Source organism: Corylus avellana, chromosome 4 (genome assembly GCF_965113065.1).
Source record: "Corylus avellana chromosome 4, dhCorAvel1.hap1.2, whole genome shotgun sequence".
NCBI classification, from domain to species: Eukaryota; Viridiplantae; Streptophyta; class Magnoliopsida; order Fagales; family Betulaceae; genus Corylus; species Corylus avellana.
Window position 1 is genome coordinate 12,131,151 of NC_142493.1, and position 25,346 is coordinate 12,156,496.

The following is a 25,346-nucleotide window of genomic DNA, read 5'->3' on the forward strand; positions in this document are numbered from 1 at the left end:
TTTTGTTTTAAATTCGCACTTTTTCAAATAAGCACCCTCTAATCAGCTTATGGAAATCGCAGATTTTTTTGCGATTTTAAAATTTGCGTTTTTAAAATTGCAATCTCAAACACCCTAAAGTTGCGATTTGGTTTAAAATCGCAGATTATTTTTTAAAAAATGCACTCCCAAACGCACTCTAAATACTCTCTACGTCAAAACTCGGCTTTTTTTATATATATATGATGATTAAGAAAATCTTTTTTTTAAAAAAAAAAAATTAATCACAGTAGGAAAATAATTAAGGGAATATTTTGAATAATACTGACTATGTTTGTTAAAAATAATTTTATTTTATTTATTATTTTCAAAATAAAATTATTATTTTCATTCCTCAAAATAGATAAGTTAAATGCATAAAGCTCTAAACAGAGCAGATTGCTCTAATAAAATAATATCATAAATATTTTTGGAAATTTCTTCCCACCATATTTGGTCATTAAAAACATTTCAAAACACAAAATTCTCTTAAAAATATTAAAATCAATTTTCATCCTGATATCATATCAAAAATATATATAACATTTTTTTAAAAAAAATTGGTTAAAAACGTTAACGAAACATACGTACGAACATTATGATAAAATGAAATGAGTAGTAAAATAAAATAAAACAAAAATGTAGAGGGATAAACATCCAACTCAACAAACCCCAAATCTGGAGAAGCCAAGTCGCCGCAGCTTCGATTCCGTCTGTCTCATACGCAGCCTCTCCCTTTGCCCACACGCTCTCTCTCTCTCTCTCTCTCTCTCTCTCTCTATCTCTATCTAGAAAGGTATAATATTTTCTGATATGCGGTAGAACAAAGCAATCTTACTCGGTGCTTTCGACAATGGAAGGGAATTCATCGCGCCCCAACCTGAAGCGCCCTTTCTTCGAAGTCGAAGACGGCGACGACTCCAACAAACCCCCTACGTAAGGCTCTCCTTTCTCTCCCAAAACCCTAATCTCACTTTTCTTTGCAATTTTTTTTTTCTTCTTCAAATACTTCTATTTCTGTTTGTTTCTAGCAATTCACTTTCTAGATTACCAAGTTTTGTAGTTTTCAATTTTTGTTGTTGTAGGTTCTTGATTGTAGCAATCGTTTTTGTTGTTTGTATTATTCTTTTAGTGGTCTGTTTCTTATTGTTAATGGAACGCATCTGAAGTGGAAAAAAAGTTTGATTATTTGTTAGACAAAAACTTAAGGTCCTGTGTATTTGATGGAAAATTACGGTGTATGATTTTCTGCTTAAACAAACAGGGCTACAGTGTGTCTTAACTTACCCCACAAAAAAAAAAAAAGTTTTAATGTGTTCTTCTGTGTGTGTTAATTTGCTTCGATATCTTAGTGCTTTTATTCAAGTTATGGAGATGATTCTCTTAACTTTCCATTAGATGTAATGAGTGTTTGGTTTTGCTGAGTTGTGTTGGGATTGATTTTACAGGCAAAAGAGGATTAGGTTTCCGAAGGGTAAGAAGGTTAAGCAAGGAGATGAAGTGGTGGACAGAGGTGAAGCTGAGGATGCTCCGAACGATTTGATGAATCCCCGCCTTGCTGCCAAAGAGCGTGCAAAGCGTCGGAGTCAGTTCACTGCTGAACTCTTTACTGAAGAAAGTAGAGGCATACTTAATGATGTTGTGGCAGCTGAAGTTGATTACAAGGTTTGTTTTTTTTTTTTTTTCATTTTTCTTTCAACTCTAACGCTGTCATCATAGCTATGCTCATTGTGTCAGTTGCTGGTTTGGCTATTAAGATGAGTATTGACTAAATCACTAAACCAGCATTTTCACATGACTTTAGTACTATACATTTCTTCCACATCCACCTTTCTATTTCAATTCAGACTTTTATCATTTTGAATCTCCTTTGAGTTTCTATGATTGGAATGGTATATTGTCTTCTTAGTTGGAGATTGATGTCTAAGCCCCCTCATCATTGGGAAATGACATTTATTACCTTTCTTCCCCTAATGAAGCATCATTAGTATCATTTCCAAATGTAAGGAATCTCATGACCTTTTTCATCTTTAAGAGGAAGTTGGACCCATGTATGTTTTTATTCTTAGAGCACAATTATAATTTGGAATGATAATTTCTTGGATTGGCAGCTTTCTTTAGAGTCAAGATGATTGCCAGATTCATCTGTTATTGGATCAATGGAAAGGGTAGCCAATGATGGGGATATCTTTTGGCAGGATAATGAGAACTTTGATGATGATGGTATTCAAATAGAGCCTTTCAATTTAAACAAAGAGAGGGAAGAAGGTTATTTTGATGCTGATGGAAATTTTGTTGAATATGTCAACGATAATGAAATCAAGGTAAAGCATCTTACTTATGTGCATTCTAATTGCAGAATTGAACATGTATATTGAGTTCATAGGGATTCTTGTAGGATGCATGGCTTGATAGTGTTGACGTTGAACCAAAATATGCGGGAAAAGCTACCGCAACAAACAATGAAGATGATGTCCATGATCTTTCTTCTGAAGACATCGGAAAGATAAAGAGGCGTATTACCGATCTACTTGAGCCAGGAGAAACGGTAAGTTGTATTTTGTGGGTGGGTGCGAGTTATATTTATTTATTTATAGTTGAAACTACTTGCAACATCAACAGTTTACTATTTAATGTCTTTCTAATAGCTTATTTTATTACAATGTCAATACGATGCAGAATTGTCTAAAATATTATAGATTCTTTCTTTGCACTGTAAAAGTAAGTTTGTTCTATGTATGTTTTTCTGGGAAATTGTAAAATTGGTGGTCTTGGCACAGTGGTCTTTTGTTTGTTTTGAAAGTGTGTTTTGGTCTATGCCAATGAGCTTTAGCTCAAATTCTACTGCTTCCCTTTGTAGCAAGGTGAAGGGTGAGGTCATGGGTTCAAGTCCCATCAGGTGCATGTGTAACTTACCAATAAAAAAAATAAAAAGAAAGTGTGTTTTGGTCAATAAATATAGTGGGACAAGCAATGTATATAAAGAGATCGAACTGCAAAGCATATCATGTTAATAAGAATGTGCAATGACCTATATAAACTGAAGGCTGACGCTTAAGTTTGCACCTGATTTATATTTTTACTTGAAACATTTTATTTATTTATTAGTAAATCAATTTTATAAAAAGCACAGAGGGGTGCAACCCAAATACATAAAAAGTATATAAGAGCAACCCCAACTAAGGAGGAGAGGAAGAGCATACATTCATTAATTCTTGGAAATTAGAGAAGCAAGAACTATTGAATGCTACATCCAAAAATAAAGGGATTTTAACACAAAGGCTTTTAACTCAGGCACCGTCTTTTCACAGTCTTCAAAACTTTGAGTTTTGCAAGAGTGCTTTTAATCTATGTAATCCTACCACCTTTTGAGCTTACAACCAGCCAAACAATGTTCCATCTTCTCAATAATACCATCCCATATTGATTTTGGCTTGAAAGAAGCCCTCGAAGGAAGACCCAGATACTTCATGGGTAGAGAGGACACCTTACAACCAAGAATGCGGGCCAAGCCTCCAACATCTTCTACGGCACCAACATGGACTAACTCTGATTTGGCCAAATTAAATAGCTTCACAGCATAAGAAATGGCCGCACAAATGACGAAGGTGATTCTTGTTCGCCTCATAAAAGATCAATGTGTCATCTGCCATAAGGAGATGGGACAAAGAGAGCTCGTTGTTGTTGTTAGACTCCATTCAAAAATATGATAAAAGCCCCTATCTATGGTAGCAAACAATGTCCTACTGAATGCCTCCATATCAACCACACTGTTGAGATACAATGAGCAATGGTAGATAACAAGAGATGATCCAAGCCCCTCTCGATCCCAAATAACACCAATCCACATGCTGACAACTCCACAAACTGCTCAACAACCCTACTCCAATTTAGTTTCTTGTAAACAATATTAGCCTTCCATTCCTTAAGCAAGTTCCTGATCCTCATCCTTATATATCTCTCTTTCAAGCCTTACATTTCAAGACAGTATGTTTGGCTTCATAAAAAAATAGTAAAAAATAGTAAGACAGCCTTCCCTTGCCTCTACCTCTGCTAGATTGACCCTTATTGTCATAATTGATAGTGCAACACAACCTCTTAAGTTCATTGTTCCCTCTATTCACTGATCTAGAGAGATAGTCGAGGAGCTAACTGAAATCTTCTAATTGTGATCTCTTCGATGCCAGAGAATAACACCATCAAATCTTTCTCAAAACCCTTACAAGACAGCCCAACAAAGTGATGAAAATCCTTAGGTTTCTGCTGCACCCAATCAAAGGATTCTAAAGTGGGGGAATCTAGCTCTTCAGAAGCATTAGGGGGCAGAATTTCTAAGGTTCACACAAGCTAACCTCTTCCCTAGCAGAGGGGACCAAATCTGAGCATGACTACACCTTGTCACTATCGTCACTGAACAAACCATTCCTAGAATCACAATCCCCCAACAAGGAAGCCTAAGCAATCTCCATAACGTGACCTGCACTACAGCCACCCCCCGGCCACTATTTTCAAGTGAAGACAAAGGAACCCTTGGAATAAAGCATGAGAGTGAATCTGTTTCTGGTTTGAGAGTGAATCTGAGAAAATCAAAGATTGTGGCCATTGGGGAGGTGGAGAACATTGGGGTTTTAGCTAACATCCTTGGGTGTAGTGTTGCCGATTTGCCTATGAAGTATTTGGGTCTCCCTCTTGGGGCGTTGTACAAGGATACGGCTATGTGGAATGAAGTGATCGAAAAGATGGAGCGTCAGTTGGCAGGTTGGAAGAGAGTGTATCTTTCTAAAGGAGGTCGCTTAACCCTCATTAAGAGCACTTTGGCTAATCTTCCGACTTACTTTTTGTCTCTGTTTCCGATTTCGGCAAGTGTAGCTAAAAGGATTGAGAAAGTCCAAAGAGATTTCTTATGGGGAGGAATTGGGGATGAGCCCAAGTTGCATCTTGTAAGTTGGAACCAAGTTTGCAGCCCTCTTCGCTATGGGGGTCTTGGCATTCGGAAGTTGCACCAGTTTAATCAAGCTCTTTTGGGGAAATGGCTTTGGAGATACGCAAATGAGAACGGGGCTCTTTGGTGTAAGGTGATCGAAGCTAAGTACGAAGACCAAGAAGGTGGGTGGTGCACGAAGGATGCTTCGGGCTCTCATGGTGTGGGTCTTTGGAAGCATATTCGGAATGGGTGGAATTCCTTTGCCAAAGGTATTCGGTTTGAGGTGGGGGAGGGATCGAAAGTTCGTTTCTGGCATGATATTTGGTGTGGGGACAATTCTTTGAAGCAAGCTTTCCCGTCCTTATTCAATATCGCCAGACACAAAGATGCTTGGGTGAGAGGATAATTTTATTGGGAGGAATGGGGTCGTTGAGTGGAATGTCATTTTCATACGATTGGTCCAAGATTGGGAGGTGGATTTGGTTTCTCCTTTCTTTGATCAGTTGTATTCCTGCAAGGTTTCATTAGGTAGTGTAGATCGTATTTGCTGGTCTTTGTCCAAGCAGGGCAAGTTCGAGGTTAAGTCGTTCTACAAGGCCTTGTCCTTTTCTAGTCAAGAGGAGTTTCCTTGGAAGAGCATCTGGCGTACTAAGGCGCCTCAGCGGGTGGCTTTTTTCGGGTGGACTGCAGCCGTAGGGAAAATATTGACTCATGATACGCTGAGCAAGAAGAACATAGTGGTAGTGGAGTGGTGTTGTATGTGTAAGAAGAACGGAGAGTCAGTCGATCATCTTCTTCTTCACTGTGAGCTTGCAAGTGCTCTTTGGCACATGATTTTTCAGAGGTTTGGGTTGCATTGGGTCATGCCTTGCCGAGTGAGGGACTTGTTTGCTAGTTGGTGGTCGGGAGGACGAGCTCGAAGCGCGGTGGTGTGGAAGATGATTCCTCTATGTCTTATGTGGTGTATTTGGAATGAAAGAAATGCTAGATGTTTTGATAATTCCACTAGAACCATAGAGGAATTGACTCATTTTTTCTTCCTTACTCTTTATTCTTGGACGGCCGCTTGGCTAACTCCTTTAGTGATTAGTTTCTCTGAGTTTCTTTTTCATTTTTCTCCCTCCTAGGCGCTCTCTGTGTATACTTCCCGTGTATGTGGGTTGCGCCCCTCTGCGCTCTTTTTATATATCATCATTACTTATCAAAAAAAAATAAAGCATGAGATTGAAACCCTCTTCCCCTTTGAGGTCCAATGTTCACTTCAAATCGTTATGCTCGCCCATAGACTCTACAACACCCAAATGAGAACCACTTGGCGTAGGATCGACGATAACTCCTTTAGAGACAGCACGTGAAACCACGGATCCATCACTTTTAGTTAAGAGGAGTCGAACTTCGGCACCTGAAGCTCCTTTGGTGAGATCTGAGCTATAGACAAAAGCTTCGACAAGCAACGATGACTGTCGCGAACCAAAGGATGCCTTGGCCTAAGAACTGCTGGCAAGGCTCTCTAAGTCTACTCCCCTAAAAAAGCTACCCTTTCAGTCTCCACCAGAGCGACTAGAAACAACCGCCAGAGCTCTCGGTGTACCGACGTTCTAAGTGAGACTGGGATCTAGACCCTACTTGCGTTCGAGACCGAAGTAGAGGCCTTTGTGCCGGATCTTAGTTTCCACATTAGAGAGATTAGAATTTTGTCGAAAGCTTTTAAAATGATGGGCCTTTGTTTTAACAGTTTGGGACACCATGAGCAGTGGGGGCAAGGACCCTTGCACTTGAGCTCAAATGTTCCTCAAGAAGGGGAGAAACTTTGGGCCGAGTCTAAGAGCTTGTTTGAGATTGCATTAAGGAGCTTGAAAAGTGCTTTAGTACATTAAAAGTTGTGCTGGGAAAAAATGGCTCGTTTGGCAAAACACGTAAAGAGTACTTCTTTGACATTTTTGCTATAAAAAAAAAAGCCCAAAAATGCATTTTGGGGAAAGCTTGAAAATGAGACTTTCAAAAAGCTCTTTCAAGCTTTTCCCTCTATTTTCCAACATAATCTCAAACAGACTCTTAATGTTAAGCCAAAGTTTAACCAAAGATGCTTGTTTGGATTAGACCACCAGAGATGAACCTGGGCCTAGCGAACATATCAATCACGTCATCAATTGAAGGGGCCCTCTCAATAATCATGGGCTTTGAACCATCTGCAATATCCCTCACTAGGCCTACAAACCTCTCCGGACCAAGAGGGCCCATGCCCGATTCTAATCTCTCAATACAACGTTCAATTTATCCTTTTAGACTGATCAGGAGATTTCTGAGGGTGCAGAAATCCAGAGTTGCACCAAAATAGCAACCACCTTCCTTCTTATAGTTTTTGCATCAGCTGTAATTCTGGGATTTTTTGAGTAGACCCTTGATGTGCCCCTGCCACTAACATCGTGACCATTCTGTTTTCCGCCAAATTACTGAAATTGCCCTTAAGCGTTGAAGTAGATACTAGAAGCTGTCCCAACCCTACTAGTGCTTTCGCTGATGACTTTCCTTCGACTGCATAAGACAAAACTACCATCATTGACGTTGATGGCACACCAACCAAGCCGGGCGAAGAACCTTGAGGCTTTCGGTGAGGTAACACTCTACGACCTTTGCTGGAAAACGATTGGAAATGAAGTAACACTTGCGGAGGCAAAACCTTTCCAACCCTTATCGTTTACCTTTTGGGATAATGAGAAACCTCTTCAACCTCCACCACAGACTCCGTGAGGGCCATGAACTGGCCATGCTTATGAGAACAACTATGCGATGAACGCTTTGTTCTTGACCCTAGAGGGTCTTACAAACTCCTTCATACCCTCTGCCTGAGACAGCCTCCATTGTAGCCAATAGCCACGACACAATGATTTTCCCCTAGACTCACATGTCAGTTCTAATCTAATTAATTTCTCTGTATATAGTTTAATAGGTTTTTAAACCTGTTCGTTCTGTACATCAGAGCATTCTCTTTTTAATTAAAGGATTATTTAATCATAAAAGAGAAGTTCAAAAACTTTTGATAATTGGTATTTCAATAATGAGTTGATGGAAATGGAGTGGGTGTTTCAATTGCAAGGAGTGTGAAAATGAAAATGGATATGAAGAGGATTATTTGTATCTAGACAGACAGGTTCGAAGTAATCTGAACTGTTGGCATACATGTTAACCAGTGTGATCGTTGTCTGATGTGTTTATCTAACAAACTCTCTAATTTCCGTCTGCAATGTTGAAGTGGATTGAAATTATATTGATTTATCAAGTGCCAGAGATAATAAGGAATTTGCTTGCAGTCATATCTTATGTTGTGTCTCAGCAGATTTCAATTGCCATTCAGGATTATATTTTTTGGCTTGATTTTTTGAACTCATTCTATTGCAAAATAATGTGAGTTGCAGCATTATTTCATTGCCGTCCTCATCATATATGAATTAAGAAATGTTTGTATTTGTGTGGATAACAAAGTTAACTTTGCATCTCCTGACAGGTTTTACAAGCTTTGAGAAGGTTAAAGGGAACTTCAAACAGGAAAGAGAAGATGTCAGCTGAAACAAAGATGGTATTTGACCAGCTTACTGAAGATGCAATGAAGCTGATGGAGAATGGTGAACTTGGTAGAGTTTGTTACTTCAATGGGCTAAATTTTTCATTTGTTTTGAGTATTTTATATGTTATCACATGTTTGTCTCAGCCCCCAGGACTCCTGAGTACCTAGAAAATATGATTTAACTTTCTGCAAGGAATCTGATTATGTTGGTTATATTGCATTGCTTATTGGTAGATTATATTGCATTGCTTATTGGTAGAACTTCTGTTCTGCAGATGTGTATCATGAAAAGCGTGATGTCTTTGAGCGTGAGGCAGGTCAGTGTTTAACTAAGTACTCTTTACTCCCTCTCTCTCTTGCTTGCTAGCAATATTCACTCTTTTCTGTTAGTAGAGTGCCCATGTGTGTTTGTGTTGGTGTGTATATCAGTATGTTGTGTGCTCTGCTTTTGTGTTGTCAAGATAATTCCCACAGATGCGAGCATGTTTTAGCTACCTGAAGCATTCAAGAATGCTTTCAACACCAATATGTGTGTGCAAGCCCGCATGTTTGTGCGTGTGTGCACATATTTGTCTTCATATAGAATGTTTAGCTACCTTATGCATTCAAGAAGATTTTTTATATCAATGTTGGTTTCACTAAAAGCTAGCCCCGTCCCCCAAAGAGATTGATTGGTGTCAATAATTTGTCCATATTTCCCCCATATTCTCCTACAAATTCAATAGATCAAATATTAGATTTGTGGGGTTCATCATTGACTTATGTAGAGTCCACATAAGTACACAAATCTAATGGTTGATTTGTAAGATGAGATGGGAAAAATATGTGAAAAATATTGATACCAATCATTTCTTCCCCCCAAAAGGATCTTACATATTATAGGAGTGTTCTTTTAATGAGTCAATCTATGTACTCAAGTGACTTTTTTTTTTTAATTAATTTTATTTATTTTTAATTTCCGCCTTAGTTGGGTTGTTTTTGAATAAATCCATTTCTGTTTGTAACTGAAGGGTTGCAACATGAAGACTTCCCAGGAGGTTAATATCTCCAGGGGTATTACAAATGTGGGTTGTTTGGTTTTGTAATTGGCAAATGTTTGGTCTTGGGCCTTGTTTACTTCAATCTTGTTTGATTTAGTTTTGGTCTTGATTAGTTATTAGAGATAGCTGTGTCCTTTTCTGAATACCATTCTCTTTTTTCTCCGTGTTTTGCATTGTGATTCATCCATATAAGCATGTCTTGTAAAGGACATAGATTAAGAGCTTCAATTGATGGAATTCTCAACTTTTTATGCATTTTCCGAATTGTGGGACTCGGGTAAAATCAATTCTAGGTGGAGACTCCTTTAAAATCCTTATGGGCAACTATTATAATGTCCCTTCTTCTTGAGATTTGAAGGTATTAAAGATACTTCTAATTTTTTTCCCCTTCTGATTTTCAGTCTAAACTGCCAAATTACTTGCACCCAACTCCCATCCATCCTTAAAATTCATATTTTGAAAAACCCCTATTATGCGCACCAGAATACAACAAACTCAGAAAAGAAGCTGCTGTTTATTGTTTACTGGATACTGTTCATACATATAACGGCACGAGCAATTCTATATACTACCAACCTAAACCATTTCCAGCCCGCATTGATCCTCATTAATCATATTGCAAAATATACATACGAGCCCACTATGAAATAAGATGAAAGTTGTTAAAACAGCCCCTGCTAAATAGTTCATATGTGCTCTTCATGCCAGAGCAACTCCCATGATTCCAAGTTGTTTTAGTTCGATCTTACCGTCCTTGATCTAAAACTAATCTTCTTAGTCAGAAGCCCAAATGTCTAAGGCCAATCTTGAACTCTAAATTTGAGGTTTTCCTACAGTACTACCTATTTGTATGATATGTATATTAGAAATCTGAACATGGGAAAAACACACCCACTATTTAATAACATCAAATACCTTTTGATTAGCTCTTACAAGGTACTTTTCATAGCCCTGGAGCAGTGGTCTTGATTTCTAGTTTTCTTGTTCTAGTTTGATTCTGAGTTCCTAAACTTCAAATTTAAGGTTCTTCCGACAATACCTACTTGTTTGATTATCTTTTTTAGACGTGGATATGTAATGCGTTATTTTTATTTTGGAGAAACTTTACAAAACCCCTCTCAACTTCCACGCGTACTCCTCCGAAGTTCAAAGACTCTCAATTAAGGATATCAAACTTTTAATTTCTTTCAATTACCCTCTTGCTTTGGAATTTTCCGTTAAATACTCTTTTTTTTTTTTTTTTAATAAAATATTGTAAAGATTCAGGCTTTATTTTTTTTTATAAAAAAAATAATAATAATAATAATAAAAAAAAAAACATGTTTGCAATATTTTCACATCTTTGAAATTTTGTTTTTTTTTTTTTTTAAAAAAAGGGTATTTTGGGCATTTTGACAAAAATTAACAGAAAATCCTAACCAAAAGGGGTAATTGAAAGAAATTGAAATTTCAATACCCTTAATTGAGAGTTTTTAAACTTTGGGGGATTAGTATCAAAACGAGTGAAAATTCAGGGGTGTTTTTTGAAGTTTCCCATTTTATTTATTTATGTACATGGAATCAAACTTGAAACTCTGCAATCATAGTGTCAATCAAACCGATTTTTAGATTTCTTGTACTAGTTTGATTTGGAGCTCTTAAATTTTGAGCTAGCCTTCTTATTAAAATAAAATAAAATAAAATAAATCCCAAGTTTAAGTACTTTAGCCCACCTCTATTGATTGTTTTTTTTTTTGATAAGTAATGTTGTATATACCAAAAGCATAGTGGGGCGCAATCCTAGTACACTGAGAAAGTATTGATTGTTGGAAGCTTCTAAACTTCAAATTCGACAGTACCTACTTTTTGATCATTTTTTGTAGACTTGGATATGTAATGCGTTCTTTTTTATTTATTTATGTACATATAATCAAACTTGAAACTCTGCATTCACAGTGTCATTGTTTTATCTCTTTTGTTTTACATATGATTCTTTTAAGAGAAGAGTCCCTTTCTCTTCTTTAATCCCACTTTGATGTTAGTTTTCGCAGAAGGGTGTGTACTCATTGATAGCACTTCTTTTTTTTTGTTTGGTTCTTCTTTTTTCAGAAGGTTATGAGAGATTAGCTAGGGCGCGAAGGGAGGGCACATCAATAAGTGCTGGTCAGGGAAATTCTAATTATTCCAACATAGGGAGGGGCTTGCTCTCTGATGTAACAGATCCTAGAGTAGCCTCTACAGTGCTCCCTGATCCTGTTGTGGATACTTCGAATCCAAATGCATCTACTGCTGAAACATCTAGCAACGATGCTGATGCTTTTGATATGTTTGCGGACGATGATGAGCATGCTACTGCTAAACCATCTTTTGATGGAAGTAATGTGGTTTCTGGACCTAATCCTGATGCAGTCAGCCAACCATCAGCAGACGCCCTAAACACTGACTCAGACAGTAAGTTACTATTTGATTGTTTGTGAGATTTTCAGAAGATTGGCACATTACCTATTAAAAAGAAAAGTTTGTTATATATTAAATACTGCTAAACCATCTTGGAGCTAGATAATTTGCATATGAAATAGCAATTACTTTGTGGCTTGACATGGTTTTTCTTTTGCTCTTCTCATTGCTTGGTCTGCAGGTAGAGATTTGCACAATGATTATGTGTATGACGAGTCAACTGGGTACTCTCTCTCTCTTTCTCTCTCTCTGAACACTTACACACACACAGACGTGGGAACAGTTTTGTCTTAGATACATCTTGATATGTCATGAGAGTTTAATTTCATGGATGTGGTTATAACTTTTTTGTTTGTTTTTGTTTTTTTTCCTTTTTTGGGTCGTTGGATTTATGTAATAATACAATGGAATATCCAATCTTCTTTGGTTATAATGAAAGATACATTCTCTTTGGAAAGGGCTGGTGGGTTTCATTTAGGGGTTCAAATATGCAGATGCCCTTTTGCAGAGTGAAACTATCGCCATCTGCTGGGTTGCAAATTTTTAAGCGTAGCCTATTTTTTTGTTTGCCTTTGAGCTTGGCTTTGTCTTTTTAGTGTTGAGCTTGAGCTCCATTGAGTTCTGATTGGGCTTGAATAAAAATGCTTTAGCATAGATTGTGGAACTTTCCCGAGCTTGAGTTCAATTCAATTTCTCATTTAAGTGGCGGAGCCCAACTTGAGGTCAAGTTCAAGCATACTTTTTGATTTATCTGATTCCCCTAACTATAAGAGGACAGAAGAAAAAAAAGGAACCAATCAATCTTGTTAAATTCTATGTGAAAAAATATATATTAAAAGCATTACATACTTTCATAACAAATCAACATAGATGGTTATAGTGGAGGGAACCAAAAGAATGAGGGAAAATGAGGTCTTTGGAAAGACAATTTTCTGGAAGAATGTGATCTGATGGGTGAAGGTGACTAATGTGGATTATGGATACCCATTAGAAACATAATCTTACAAATTAATTTGGCTTATGAGTCTACCTCCCCTTAAGTTGCAGCTTGGGTTCAATGTCGGGCTTGTTTATTATGCCAGCCTGCATAAATTTCTCCTTTTGAAACATATAATGGAGCAAGCCGCTTATCCCAGCCCAAGCAGCTTGCGAGGACGTCGCAAGTTTGCAGCCCTACTACCTGCTTTTGTCATTGCTTATGAAGAGAACAACTTGCCATTAGGTTTACTATATTCTTACCTGGTTTTAAATGCATGGAATTTCTAATGCCAACCGTTAACAATACCATGTAACGGTGAAGTTAACAACAGAAAACTGGTTGATTGACCCTTTCTCTTTCACTTATGAAGAGACCATAATCATATTGCTTCTTCACTTTTCATTAATAGTAATGGGTCCATATGATTTGTGACTCACTTGCTCTTATGGTTTTGCTGGTATATTTTTAGAAATGGTATCGGTCGGTTTGTTCTCTTAACAGCATCAAGTGCGGGAATTGTAAATGTGTTTTTTTTTTTTTTTTTTTTTTTTTTTTGTGACCGAACTAACATTTTTTTTTTTTATACAAAAAAAAAAAAAAAAACGTTGTGAATTGTTAGTTTTCTGTCAAATTGTTAGAGTTATATTTAGAGGGGTACTTTTGTACTCCTTTTTGTAGACTGTTTTGAACAATCTGTGTACTTGCTTTTATTCTCTGAGGATGTTTTCTTAGTTAGAAGCAGGTGTGTGTGCATGTGTACATTTACTCTTCATTAGTAGAAGATGGCCAATAGAATTCGTGCTTATTTGGATCATGGTTTGTCAACATCTTCTTAGCGGTTGTGGGTTTGGTCTGTTGAAAGTGGTGAAGATAAGACATTATGATTCTTGTGAGTCGTTAATAATAATGTGTAAAATAACAAGGATATGAGCAGCTGTTGCTGTTCTCTGTATAGGCATATGGTCTTCGTATATATCAATTAGCAGGGCATTCTATACTGAATAAGTTGTACTTGCTTCCATGTCCTTATGATTAGTGCATACATATGCCCTCGTGAGTCTCCATGTTTTCCTAACTGTATCCAGCAATTATTTTATTTGCTATTTTTATACCTTTTTGTTATCTGAATTGATTTTGCTTTCTGTAATTGAATCTCGGCTATTTTGATCCTTAAGGTACTACTATAGCAGCAGTTTAGGGTATTATTATGACCCATCTACAGCACTTTTTTGCTCTGCAGCATCTGGGCAATGGTAATGTACATTCCTACTTGTTTACTTTTCCTAAATGGTTTGCTAGTGATTGCCCTCAACTTAAAAAACTTCCTTATTTTATATATAGGTATTCATATAATGAGGAGACTGGCGCATATGATCTTCACCAGGTTGTGTCCAATGGGAACTGAAGGAGAGAGTTTTACTGCTCTGCTTGAGGGCTTTGTACAGTTCATGGAATATAGAGTTGAAATCTGTGACATTGGATAATCAGATAGATTTTACATGAGATCCCTTGTTTTTTTCAAATGGAAATCTAACCTTAGTTCTGGATTTTCTGGGTGTACTGTTGTATTTTAGGTACTTGGGAGGCATTGAAAGATTTTCATTTCACATCTCTTGATTGATCCAATACCATCTCTGAGGAATGTTCTTGTCTTGTTTGTATGCTGTGGTTGAGTTTATTTACTTCGTCAGCGTCTATCCTCATTTTCTCATTCATGGTAAAAAAGGTGGATGGCCCGAAACTAGGGAAAAGTTTGAAAAATAATATGCATGTCTTTTTTGTTGAACTTTTGCAGCCCCTCTAATCGCAGCACATGATGGTGTTTGTTTTAAAGTCGGTACATTAAATGGTGTATATGATGTTATATTATTTAAATTTTTTGAAAGAATTGTTGACGTTGATTTCGTTAAATGGGCTGGTCTTAAATCTTGATCATAAAGAATATCCTAGCAATTTCACTGTGGTATTTAACAACTTGGTCATTCGTGTGAAAAAGAAGGGATATGGTACAACGCCCCCTTTAGTTGCTACTGGCTAATGGATTCGTGGTGCAATTGTGGGCTTGGTCTGTCGGCTTACCGTTGGACCTTCGAGCTCGAACAGGTTTTATTGAGTAGAGATTTTTGGCAGCATGGGGTCATCCCAGCGTCTGCCATGGCCAATTTTTTTTTTTTTTTTTAAATAACATCATGTTGTAAAATCAAAGAAAATGACAAGACAAGATAAAGAGATTACAATATGTGAAATTAGTTCTTCAAGAACTATGTATAATTCTTCTATATTATTGTGTTTTACATATTATTCAATACTCCTTTTTATAGGCATGTAATCATAATGTGAGGTTAAGGAATATGCAAGGGGGAATATAAAACAAAAGGGTTAATCAATGTATTACATGGATGTCATAGGAATTCTAAAAGATGACATAAATGTGTAGAATTCCAAGAGATAGAACTAAATGGTTATCCACCAAATGCATGAATGCATTCATAACACTCCCCCTTGGATGACCATACACTAAGAATATGCCTCGTTAAAATCTTGTCAAGAAAAACCCAGTGGGAAAAAAAAAAAAAAAAAAAAAAAAAAAAAAAAAAACTATGACGAAGGAAAAAGAGTACAATATTCTTGTGTGTCTTCGTATGCTTTAAGACTGTCTCATTAAAACCTTGCAAAGGAAAACTCAGTGGGAAAAACCTTAGCGAAGGAAAAAGAGTACAATCAGCATAATCAATTTACTCCCCCTCATTAGCATGAAGAGCTTCAATTGTTTATGATGAAAGATCCTTCAGTCGGCGCATTCCAATGTTATTCACCAACTTCTTAAATGTTGCAGTTGGTAATGCTTTGGTAAATAAATCTGCCAAATTGTCACTTGATTGTGTCTGTTTAACATCATTATCACCACTCTTCTGAAGCTCATGTGTATAAAAGAACTTTGGTGAAATGTGTTTGGTTCTATCACCTTTAATATATCCTCCTCTGATATATGTGATACAACTAGCATTATCTTCATATAATATTGTCAGGCTATCTTTGATTGTGGATAAACCACACTTTTCTCGAATGTGTTGAATTACTGATCTTAGCCATATGCATTCCCGACTTGCTTCATTAATTGCAATAATCTCCGAGTGATTTGAAGAAGTAACAACAAGTGTTTGCTTGACAGATCTCCATGAAATAGCAGTACTTCCACATGTAAATAGATATCCTGTTTGAGATCTAGCTTTATGTGGATCAGAAAGAAAACCTGCATTTGCATATCCAACTAATTGTGAATTTGAACTTCTTGAACAAAATAATCCTATGTCAGTTGTTTCACGAAGATAACGTAGAACATGTTTGACCCCATTCCAATGCCTTCGAGTTGGTGCAGAGCTGTATCTTGCTAATAAATTAACTGAAAATGCTATATCAGGTCGTGTGCAATTTGCAAGATACATCAAAGCACCAATTGCACTAAGATATGGTACTTCAGGACCAAGTATTTCTTCGTCATCTTCTCGAGGGCGAAAATGGTCTTTTTGTATCTTGTTAGTAAATTAACTGAAAATGCTATATCAAGTTGTGTGCAATTTGCAAGATACATCAAAGCACCAATTGCACTAAGATATGGTACTTCAGGACCAAGTATTTCTTCGTCATCTTCTCGAGGGCGAAAATGGTCTTTTTTCACATTAAGTGATCGAACAACCATTGGAGTGCTTAAAGGATAAGCTTTCTCCATGTAAAAGTGCTTCAGGACTTTTTCTATGTATGTTGACTAATGAACAAAAATTTCATTTGGAAAATGTTCAATTTGTAAGCCAAAACAAAATTTTGTCTTTCCAGGATCTTTCATCTCAAACTCATTTTTTTAAATAAGTGGCAGTTTTTATGAGCTCTTTCGTAGTCTCAACAAGATTTAAATCATCTACATAAACTGCAATGATAGCAAATCCAGATTCTGATTTCTTAATAAAAACGCATAGACAAATTGGATTATTCTCAAATCCTTCTTTCAATAGATATTCATTAAGACGATTGTACCACATGCATCCGGATTGCTTTAACCCGTATAAAGATCTTTGTAGCTTGATAGAATGAATACTTCGGGATTTCGAATTATATGCTTCAGGCATTTTGTATCTTTCAGGGATTTTCATATATATATCCTTATCAAGTGATCCATATAAATATGCTATAACCACATCCATTAAACGCATATCCAAACTTTGTGTAACTACCAAGCTAATCAAAAATCTAAATGTAATTGCATCCACTATAGAGGAATATGTTTCTTAATAATCAATACCAGGTTTCTACAGGAAACCTTGTGCAACAAGTCTTGCTTTGTATCTCACAATTTCATTTTTCTTATTATGTTTTCGTACAAATACCCACTTGTATCCAACAGGCGATCCACCTTTAGGTGTTTGGACTACAGGCCCAAATACTTCACGTTTTGCTAGTGAGTTCAACTCTGTCTGAATTGCTTCCTTCCACATTGGCCAATCATTTCTACGTCGACATTCTTCGACGGTTTGTGGTTCAATATCTTCATTACTTTTGGTAATGTCAAATGCAACTTTAAATGAAAATATGTTGTCGACAACAATTTTGTTTCTATCCAATATTTCTCCTATACTTACATAATTTATTGAGATATTATTATTTATAGCTACCTGTTCCTCTTTAAGGGTAACTTTTCAGAAGATTCCTCTTCAAGAGGTTTCTCTTCGGGGGATTCATTTTCAGGAGAATTTTGTACAGAAAGTTTAGATGGATCAATATTCATTGCCTGTTTGTGGGTAAGGCCTCTTCAGGAGCGCCGATTTCATTTCCTTGTGTTTTTCTCTTATGGGGAATCTTATCATTTGCACCAATAGGTCTTCTATGCTTCAGGCGTGCCTTAAACTCATTTGTTGCTGTATTAATTGATTGTCCTACAAGGACTTCTATTTTCGCTGGAGTATTAGCAGCTGAAATGTGAGACTTAACTATTTTCTTGTTGTCAATAAATGCATCTGGCAATTGATTTGCAATACTTTGCAAATAAATGATCCTCTGAACTTCTAGTTCACATTGATTTGTACGATGATCAAAATAAGATAACGTCGAATTATTCCAAGTGCTTTCTTGTCGTGCTTCAGGCAACGACTTTTCTTTCCCTAATGATGGGAATATGTTTTCATCAAAATGACAATCTTCAAAACGTGCTTTAAAAATATAACCAGTTAAAGGCTCAAGGTATTTAATGATAGAAGGAAAATCAAAACCAACATAAATTCCAAGTCTCAACAGGATATTCAACATTAATTCCAATTGACATGCAATAGTCATAAAATGCTTGAGATGTAAATTCATCCGCATTATCCATCCGAATAGATTCAATTGGATAATTAGGAAATTGTGCTTGTAATCTAATTATTTGAGCAAGAAGTCTAGCAAATGCAACATTACGAGTAGAAAGCAAACAAACATGTGACCACCTAGATGATGCATCTATTAAAATCATAAAATATCTAAATGGACCACATGAAGGGTGAATCAGCCCACATATATCCCCTTGAATCCTTTGTAAAAATGATGGAGATTTAACAATTACCTTAGAGGGGATGATTTGATAACAAGTTTACCTTGAGAACATGCAGCACAAGGATAATCACTTGGTAAAAGAATCTTCTGGTTCTTTAAGGGATGCCCATGAGAGTTCTCAATTATTCGACGCATCATAATTGTTTTCGGATGTCCAAGATGATCATGCCAAAGCATAAACATCTTTGGATTAGAGCACTTCTGGTGCATCACAACATGTGATTCAATTGTTCTTATTGTTGTATAATACAACCCGGAAGAGAAAGCAGACAGTTTTTCCAATATGAGCTTCTGACCCGAAATTATTGAAGTAATATAAAGATATTCGTCACTGCCTTCATTAGTGGTTTCAACATGATAACCATATAGACGAATATCTTTAAAACTGATTAAATTTCTTCTAGATTTAGAAGAATACAAAGTATCATCAATACAAAATTTTGTTCCTTTTGGCAATATGATATTCGCTCTTCTAGGGCCTTCGATTATGTTTGATGAACCTGATATTGTATTGACACTAGCTTTGTTTAATATCAAATATTGAAAATATTTCTTATCTCTAAGAATTGTGTGCGTTGTACAACTGTCTGCTAGACACAAATCTTCACAAATCATCTTGGAATTAATCATTGAATCAATATGACCCATACCTCTATATATAAACAAAATATATATTAAAATTTCATTAATAAAAAAGGAAATAACAAAATACAATTAAATTTGACAATGTAAACATACTATGATTAAGACATAAAGAAAACATATTAATTGTTGTAGACATATTCATCACCAATCAGAATATCAGTATTTGTGTAAGAGTCTACAAAGAAATCTGAAATATCAAGATGAGTGTTACTCTCTCCATTTACCGTATCAGGAAAAATTGGAGAATCTTCAGGATTACTGTGATTAGCAAAATTCATTTCAATCCCATTTTCTTTTATGGAGGCTTTATATAGGTCTACCAGATGTTTAGGCGTACGACAGGTACGTGACCAATGTCCTTTCATACCACACTTGTAACATTTATCTTCATAGTTCTTTGTAGGTTTATTCTGTAAACCTTTGTTTTCATTTTATTTCGCCTCAGTGTGGTTCTACTTCTGGTGGTATGAAGTATTTATTTTGCAAGAATTATGAGTATGTTCCCCTAGACCTCTATAATTTTTTTCTACCACGTCTACGTCCACGACCATGGTTTCCTATATTACCATGAAATGAGATTCTATTTGCTTTAGGAAATAGTGTAGAACCCGTTGGACGAGATTGATGATTTTTTGTTAATAGATCATTGTTTTGCTCAGCCACTAGAAGACAAGATATCAGTTCAGAATATCTTATAAAATTACGCTCTCGATATTGCTACTGCAGGAGCACATTCGAGGCATGAAATTTGGTATATGTTTTTTCTAACATATCCATATCAGTGACTTTTTCTCCACACAATTTTAATTGTGAGCTGATTTTAGAGAGTGTAAAGTTATAGTCATTGACTGTAACATCTCCAGCCCGTTAAGGCCGAGTTTGCCACTTTTCTTATTTTATAACACAAGTTTTTGCAAAGATCAATAAGATCTATTAGAGTACTTAATTTTAAAGGATACGATAAATGTATAAAACATTCTTCAAGAGATTTTATTACAAGCGAAATTAGAAAACATTAAACTTCAGTTGCAGAATACCATATTATTACAATAACTGATATGAAAAGACTATAAAAGTTAATAATTATTCCCGCCCCCATTCTGGCCTCTTATTCTAGCGTCATTTCTACCTGAAAACAATAAATAAAACTGAATGAACTCAAATGGGCCCAACAAGTAAAATCCACAACCATAAATAGTTTTACTCCTTGTTCTCAGTTTTGAAAATCGTTTTCACAAATAAATATACATCCAGCCATAATAATACATGTATGTACGATTGCATCTCTCGTAGCATATACATACTATTACATCTAGTAATAAATCATCTTTATAAATCATCACCATAATGCATCATTATAAATCATCATTGTAAATCATCATCATTATGCATCATTATAAATCATCATTGTAAATCATCATAGCATATCATCATTGAAATTATATTATCATTTTCTTATATTAGGGCCCATGTACACTGTTACCCCTGTGTACGAGGGTTGCGGGTCCTTGTGACCATGTCATTGAATTGTGGCATCAGCCATGCCCGACCGTCAATTAACTCTTTCTTGGTGCACTCATCGGTCATGTTGATGGAATACCACCTTCTTGCATAGCCTCTTTCAGTGGTTTCGCTTCTATCCGAATATCGGTACCGAACTCCTCTCATCCTTACTTATCTTGGGGCCAAAAAATATTCTCCTCCATACATGTGTCCTCTTTCATAAACATTTAACTCATTTCTTGTACTTTTCTTTATACTTCTTTTGATGCATCTTAGGGCAACATGTAGGAGGGTTTATCATTATTCTTCTTTCTTATAATCATCATCATTTCTCAACTTTCTTTTCTCAAAATGGAAACTTTTCCAAATATAAACTTGTTGTACTTAGAAAGCGTTTAAAGAAATAGAAACTTTCTAAATTATTCTTTTAGAAATCCTTCATGCATGCAACATATCTCCATGACAGGTAAATAACATAATCATTTATAGTTTGATACAATAATGTATAAATAGCATAACATGAAGTAATTTTAAAAGGGGTAGTGAATTTACTTACATCTAGACTGAAGCTAAAAGTGGTCTGAAGGATCTAGTTGCTCCAATCTGACTAACACCACTAGTATATCTTTTGAAACTAATTTCTCAAGTCCGTTCTCTCTTGTGTTCTTTCTTTCTTGCAACGCTTTGTCTCGCCCTTTTTCTCTCTGTTCTGTGTAAACACTTTCAGAAAGAAGAAAGACCGAGTAGAAAATGGAAGAATGAAGAATATGTGGAAGAGAATGGAGGGGAGTGGTGAAATTTGCGAAGGGGAAGAGTTCTATTTATAGAAAAAAAAACCAAATACTATTCTACCTTTCATTCACAATTCTACCATCATTTTACTATTCAATCTACCAACACTATTATACCTACCTTTATCCATCTACAATTCTACCCTCATTTTACTATTCCATCTACCAATACTATTATACCTACCTTTATCCATCTACAATTCTACCCTTCCTTTACTATACCTATACTATTATACCTACCATTAATTATTCTACCTTCCCTTACTACCTACCAATACTATTCTTCCTATCATTTACTATCCCATTATTTCATCAATTACCATTTTCTAATTACCACTCTTTGTAACACCATAAATTTTCCAAAAATAAAAATAAATAAATAAAAATAAAAATCATTGGCTAAAAAATGAATATTAAAATAACATCATCATCAAAATAATTCTATTTAAATAACTTGAAAATTCTGGAGCGCTACATTGACACTCTTAAAATCTTGTAACCTTAGGTGCATCCAATCATAACGAGCTTTTGGGAGGATAACTGTCTTCTGGTACTCGTATCTCTCCCTTCAATTATTCTACAAGGTCAATGGATCCTTTATCCTAAGGTACTCAGTTTTTATATGCTTCAGGCATATTAAATTATAAGACATCACATTCATAGCATTAGTATGATAACATTCTAGTTCATATAAATCTCACACGAATCATAATATGCATATGTTATAATATGACTCTTAAAACAATAAAAATTTCTAAGCATATATTAGAATGTTAATTAACAAAATAGATAATAAGATTATTAAATGTTAAAGAAACTTACAATGAATTGAGAATACATCACGAATAGCTTTTGATGTTGAAGATCAAAAGAACATAACAATTGGCTAGAGCTTCGTGCTGATAACGTGTTGTAAAATCAAAGAAAATGACATGACAAGATAAATAGATTACAATATGTGAAACTAGTTCTTCAAGAACTATGTATGATTCTTCTATATTATTGTGTGTTTTACATATTACTCAATACTCCCTTTTATAGGCATAGAATCATAATGGGAGGTTAAGGAATATGAAACAAAAGGGTTAATCAATGTATTACATGGATGTTATAGGAATTCTAAAAGATGACATGAATGTGTAGAATTCTAAAAGATGGAACTAAATGGTCATCTACCAAATGCATGAATGCATTCATAACACGTCAGATATTTATTTATTTATTTATTTATAAATTAAAGAAGAGAGATATTAAAGGAAAATCTAAATTTAAGGTATTAGTACTAAATTTGAAGTATTAGCACCAAATTTGAGGCATTAGCACCAAATTTGAGGCATTAGCATCAAATTTAGGATGATCGAATCCCTTTTGGGTAATACAATTCATAAAGGGTTAACTTTCCACTCCTAAATTTTAGTTTTGAATCCAGAAAAAAGTTTTGAGGCATTAAAAATTAAATATTAACTCATAGAAATTTAACTAAAAAAAATAACAAAATTTTTTTTAATTAATTTTTTTTAATACATGTTTGACGCTAGAGGCAGCCGCATAGTAGCACTCGGTTTTATTGGAGCACAAGGCCCAACTGCCCAAAGGTGGCCATGTATCGAAGGCCCCTTCGCAATGGGTTTGCACTTTAGACCCGTGACCTACCACCCATTTTGACATGTTCCCCTCAAACTTCTAAATCTCTCACTTTGGACCCCTGAACTTTCAATTTCTATCACTTTGAACTCCTCTGTCAATGTTTTGCCGTTAAAACTCTTTAAAAGACAAAATTACCCTTCAATTTTCTTTTTATTAAAAAAGAACAAATTGAAAAAAAAAAAAAAAAAAAAAGAAAAAAAAAGGTTACAAGATTGGGTCACCTTGTGATTTTTTTTAATAATTTATTTTCTAATTTTTAATTTGAAATTAAGGATAAATTTGGAATTTATAAAAAATTCGGGGGTATAAACGTCATTGTCTAAGTTTTAATGTTTAAAATCTAACAGAGGGGTCCAAAGTGATAGAAATTGAAAGTTCAGGGGTCCAAAGTAAGAGGTTTTGAAGTTTGAGTGGGGCATGTCAAAAGGAGTGGTAGTTAGAGGGTCAAAAGTGAAGTTTTCCCAAATATTTAAGAGGAAAAAGTTCATATACCCCTTAAATTATCATTCAACAATGTTTTCTTTTTAAGGGTTAACTATTTTATTAGTACTTGGGTTTGCAGTTTTTTATTTTTTCTCACCTAGGGTTTCAAAACAGTCACAAATGGTATCTAATTTATGGGAAAAGACTAACTTAATACATCCGCTAGGTTCCGTTAGCCTAAACTAATGGGGTGCCACTTGTTGTCACAGAGAAATGCCACGTGTCCTAAAAAATAAAATAATAATAAAAGGGAAAAGTCCACATACCCCCTAAAACTATCGCTCAATTGATAATATCCCTTCCAAACTTTTAATTGTGACAATGTCATTCTTAACCTACCAAAACATTGTCAATGTCCTCCCTAATGCTAGAAAAAAGATAAAAATGCCCATATAGATTTCTTAAGACAAAAATATTCTTATAAATTCAAAAAAAATAAAAAATAAAATAAAATTAAAACGAAAATTTTATTTAAAAAACGATTTTTTTTTTTTTAAAAAAAAATTGAAATGGAAATGTTTAATTTTTTTTTTTGAAACTGAATTTTTTATTAAAAAAAAAAACCAATTTCTTTTTTTAACAAAACGAAAATTTTAATTTTTTGAAACAAAAAATTTTATTTTATTTTTTAAACAAAATTTCTATTTTATAAACAAATTATAAAACAAAAAATAAATAAAAATAAAAACGAAAATTTTCAATTTTTATATATAAAAAAAAATCGATTTTTCTTTTTAATTTTCTTATAAAAAAGGAATTTTTTTTTTTTTTTTAAATTTGGCCAGAATTTATATTTTCTATTTTAGTTTTAGGTTTTTTTTCTAGAAGTTTTAGTATTTTTGTTTTTATTTGATTAGGGATAGTTTCGTCATTAGGGGGGATATGACAAGTTTAGGTAGTTTGGGAGGAACATTATCAATTTGATGATAGTTTGAGAGGAGTATATGGACTTTACCCATAAAAAAATAAACCTAAAAAAAAAAGAAATTAAAAATTCATGGGGTGACCGGCCACCCCATTTTGGCCAATGGGTCACCCCCATTTTGGTCATTAAGGGTGGCCGAACAACACCCAACACCCATCGCCCTTGAAGGGTGGTCGAGCCACCGCCAATGGCCAAAAATGAGGTGGCTCAATGGCTAAAAAGGGGGTGGCCACCAGCCTAGGTTGGTCAAGGCCACCCCCAATGACCGGCCACCTCCTTTTTGGCCATTGGGGGTGGCCGAACCACCCAGGCATAAGCCACCCCCTTTTTGGCTATTTGGTGTGACCGAACCACTTCTAAGGCCCTTGAAGATGGTTTGGCCACCCCTAAACTAAACCTTGGGATGGCTCATGACCCAAAATGGAATGGTCAGCCACCCCCGTTGGCCAAAATGGGGTGCTCAGTCACCCCATGAATTTTTCATTTTTTTTAGGTTTAATTTTTTTATTCTTATTTATTAATTTTTATGACACGTGGTATTTTTATATGGTGACACGTGTGACGGAGTGTAACAGAACTTAATGCAAATATTAAGTTGGTCTTTTCCCGTAAATCAGAAACCATTTGTGCCTATTTTAGAACCTTAGGTGGGAAAAAATAAAAAACTGCAAATCTAGACCATTTTTTTAAACTTTCAATTTAGACAATGTCCTCGAAATTACCAAAACATTGATCCTTCAAGGCAAGCAAAAAGACAAAAAAAGGCCATAAATTTTTGTCAACAAGACAAATACCCTTATAAATTCAAAA

The 25,346-nt window shown here is 35.3% G+C and overlaps 1 protein-coding gene across 2 annotated transcripts; it reads left to right on the plus strand.

Moving 5' to 3' along the window:
• The first annotated feature begins 673 nt into the window (after positions 1–673).
• On the plus strand, positions 674–14,615 carry LOC132179328 (CD2-binding protein-like protein). Of its 2 annotated transcripts, none has more exons than XM_059592032.2 (10): positions 674–954; positions 1,467–1,683; positions 2,217–2,342; positions 2,417–2,566; positions 8,448–8,574; positions 8,783–8,824; positions 11,636–11,977; positions 12,165–12,207; positions 14,138–14,215; positions 14,304–14,615. In XM_059592032.2, the coding sequence occupies exons 1-10, from the start codon at positions 872–874 to the stop codon at positions 14,365–14,367; spliced, it is 1,272 nt and encodes a 423-aa protein (XP_059448015.2). In that variant the 5' UTR covers positions 674–871; the 3' UTR covers positions 14,368–14,615. The 2 variants fall into 2 exon arrangements, with proteins under 2 accessions (XP_059448015.2, XP_059448016.2); XM_059592033.2 differs by having other exon boundaries at positions 8,448–8,565.
• The last annotated feature ends 10,731 nt before the right edge of the window (positions 14,616–25,346 follow it).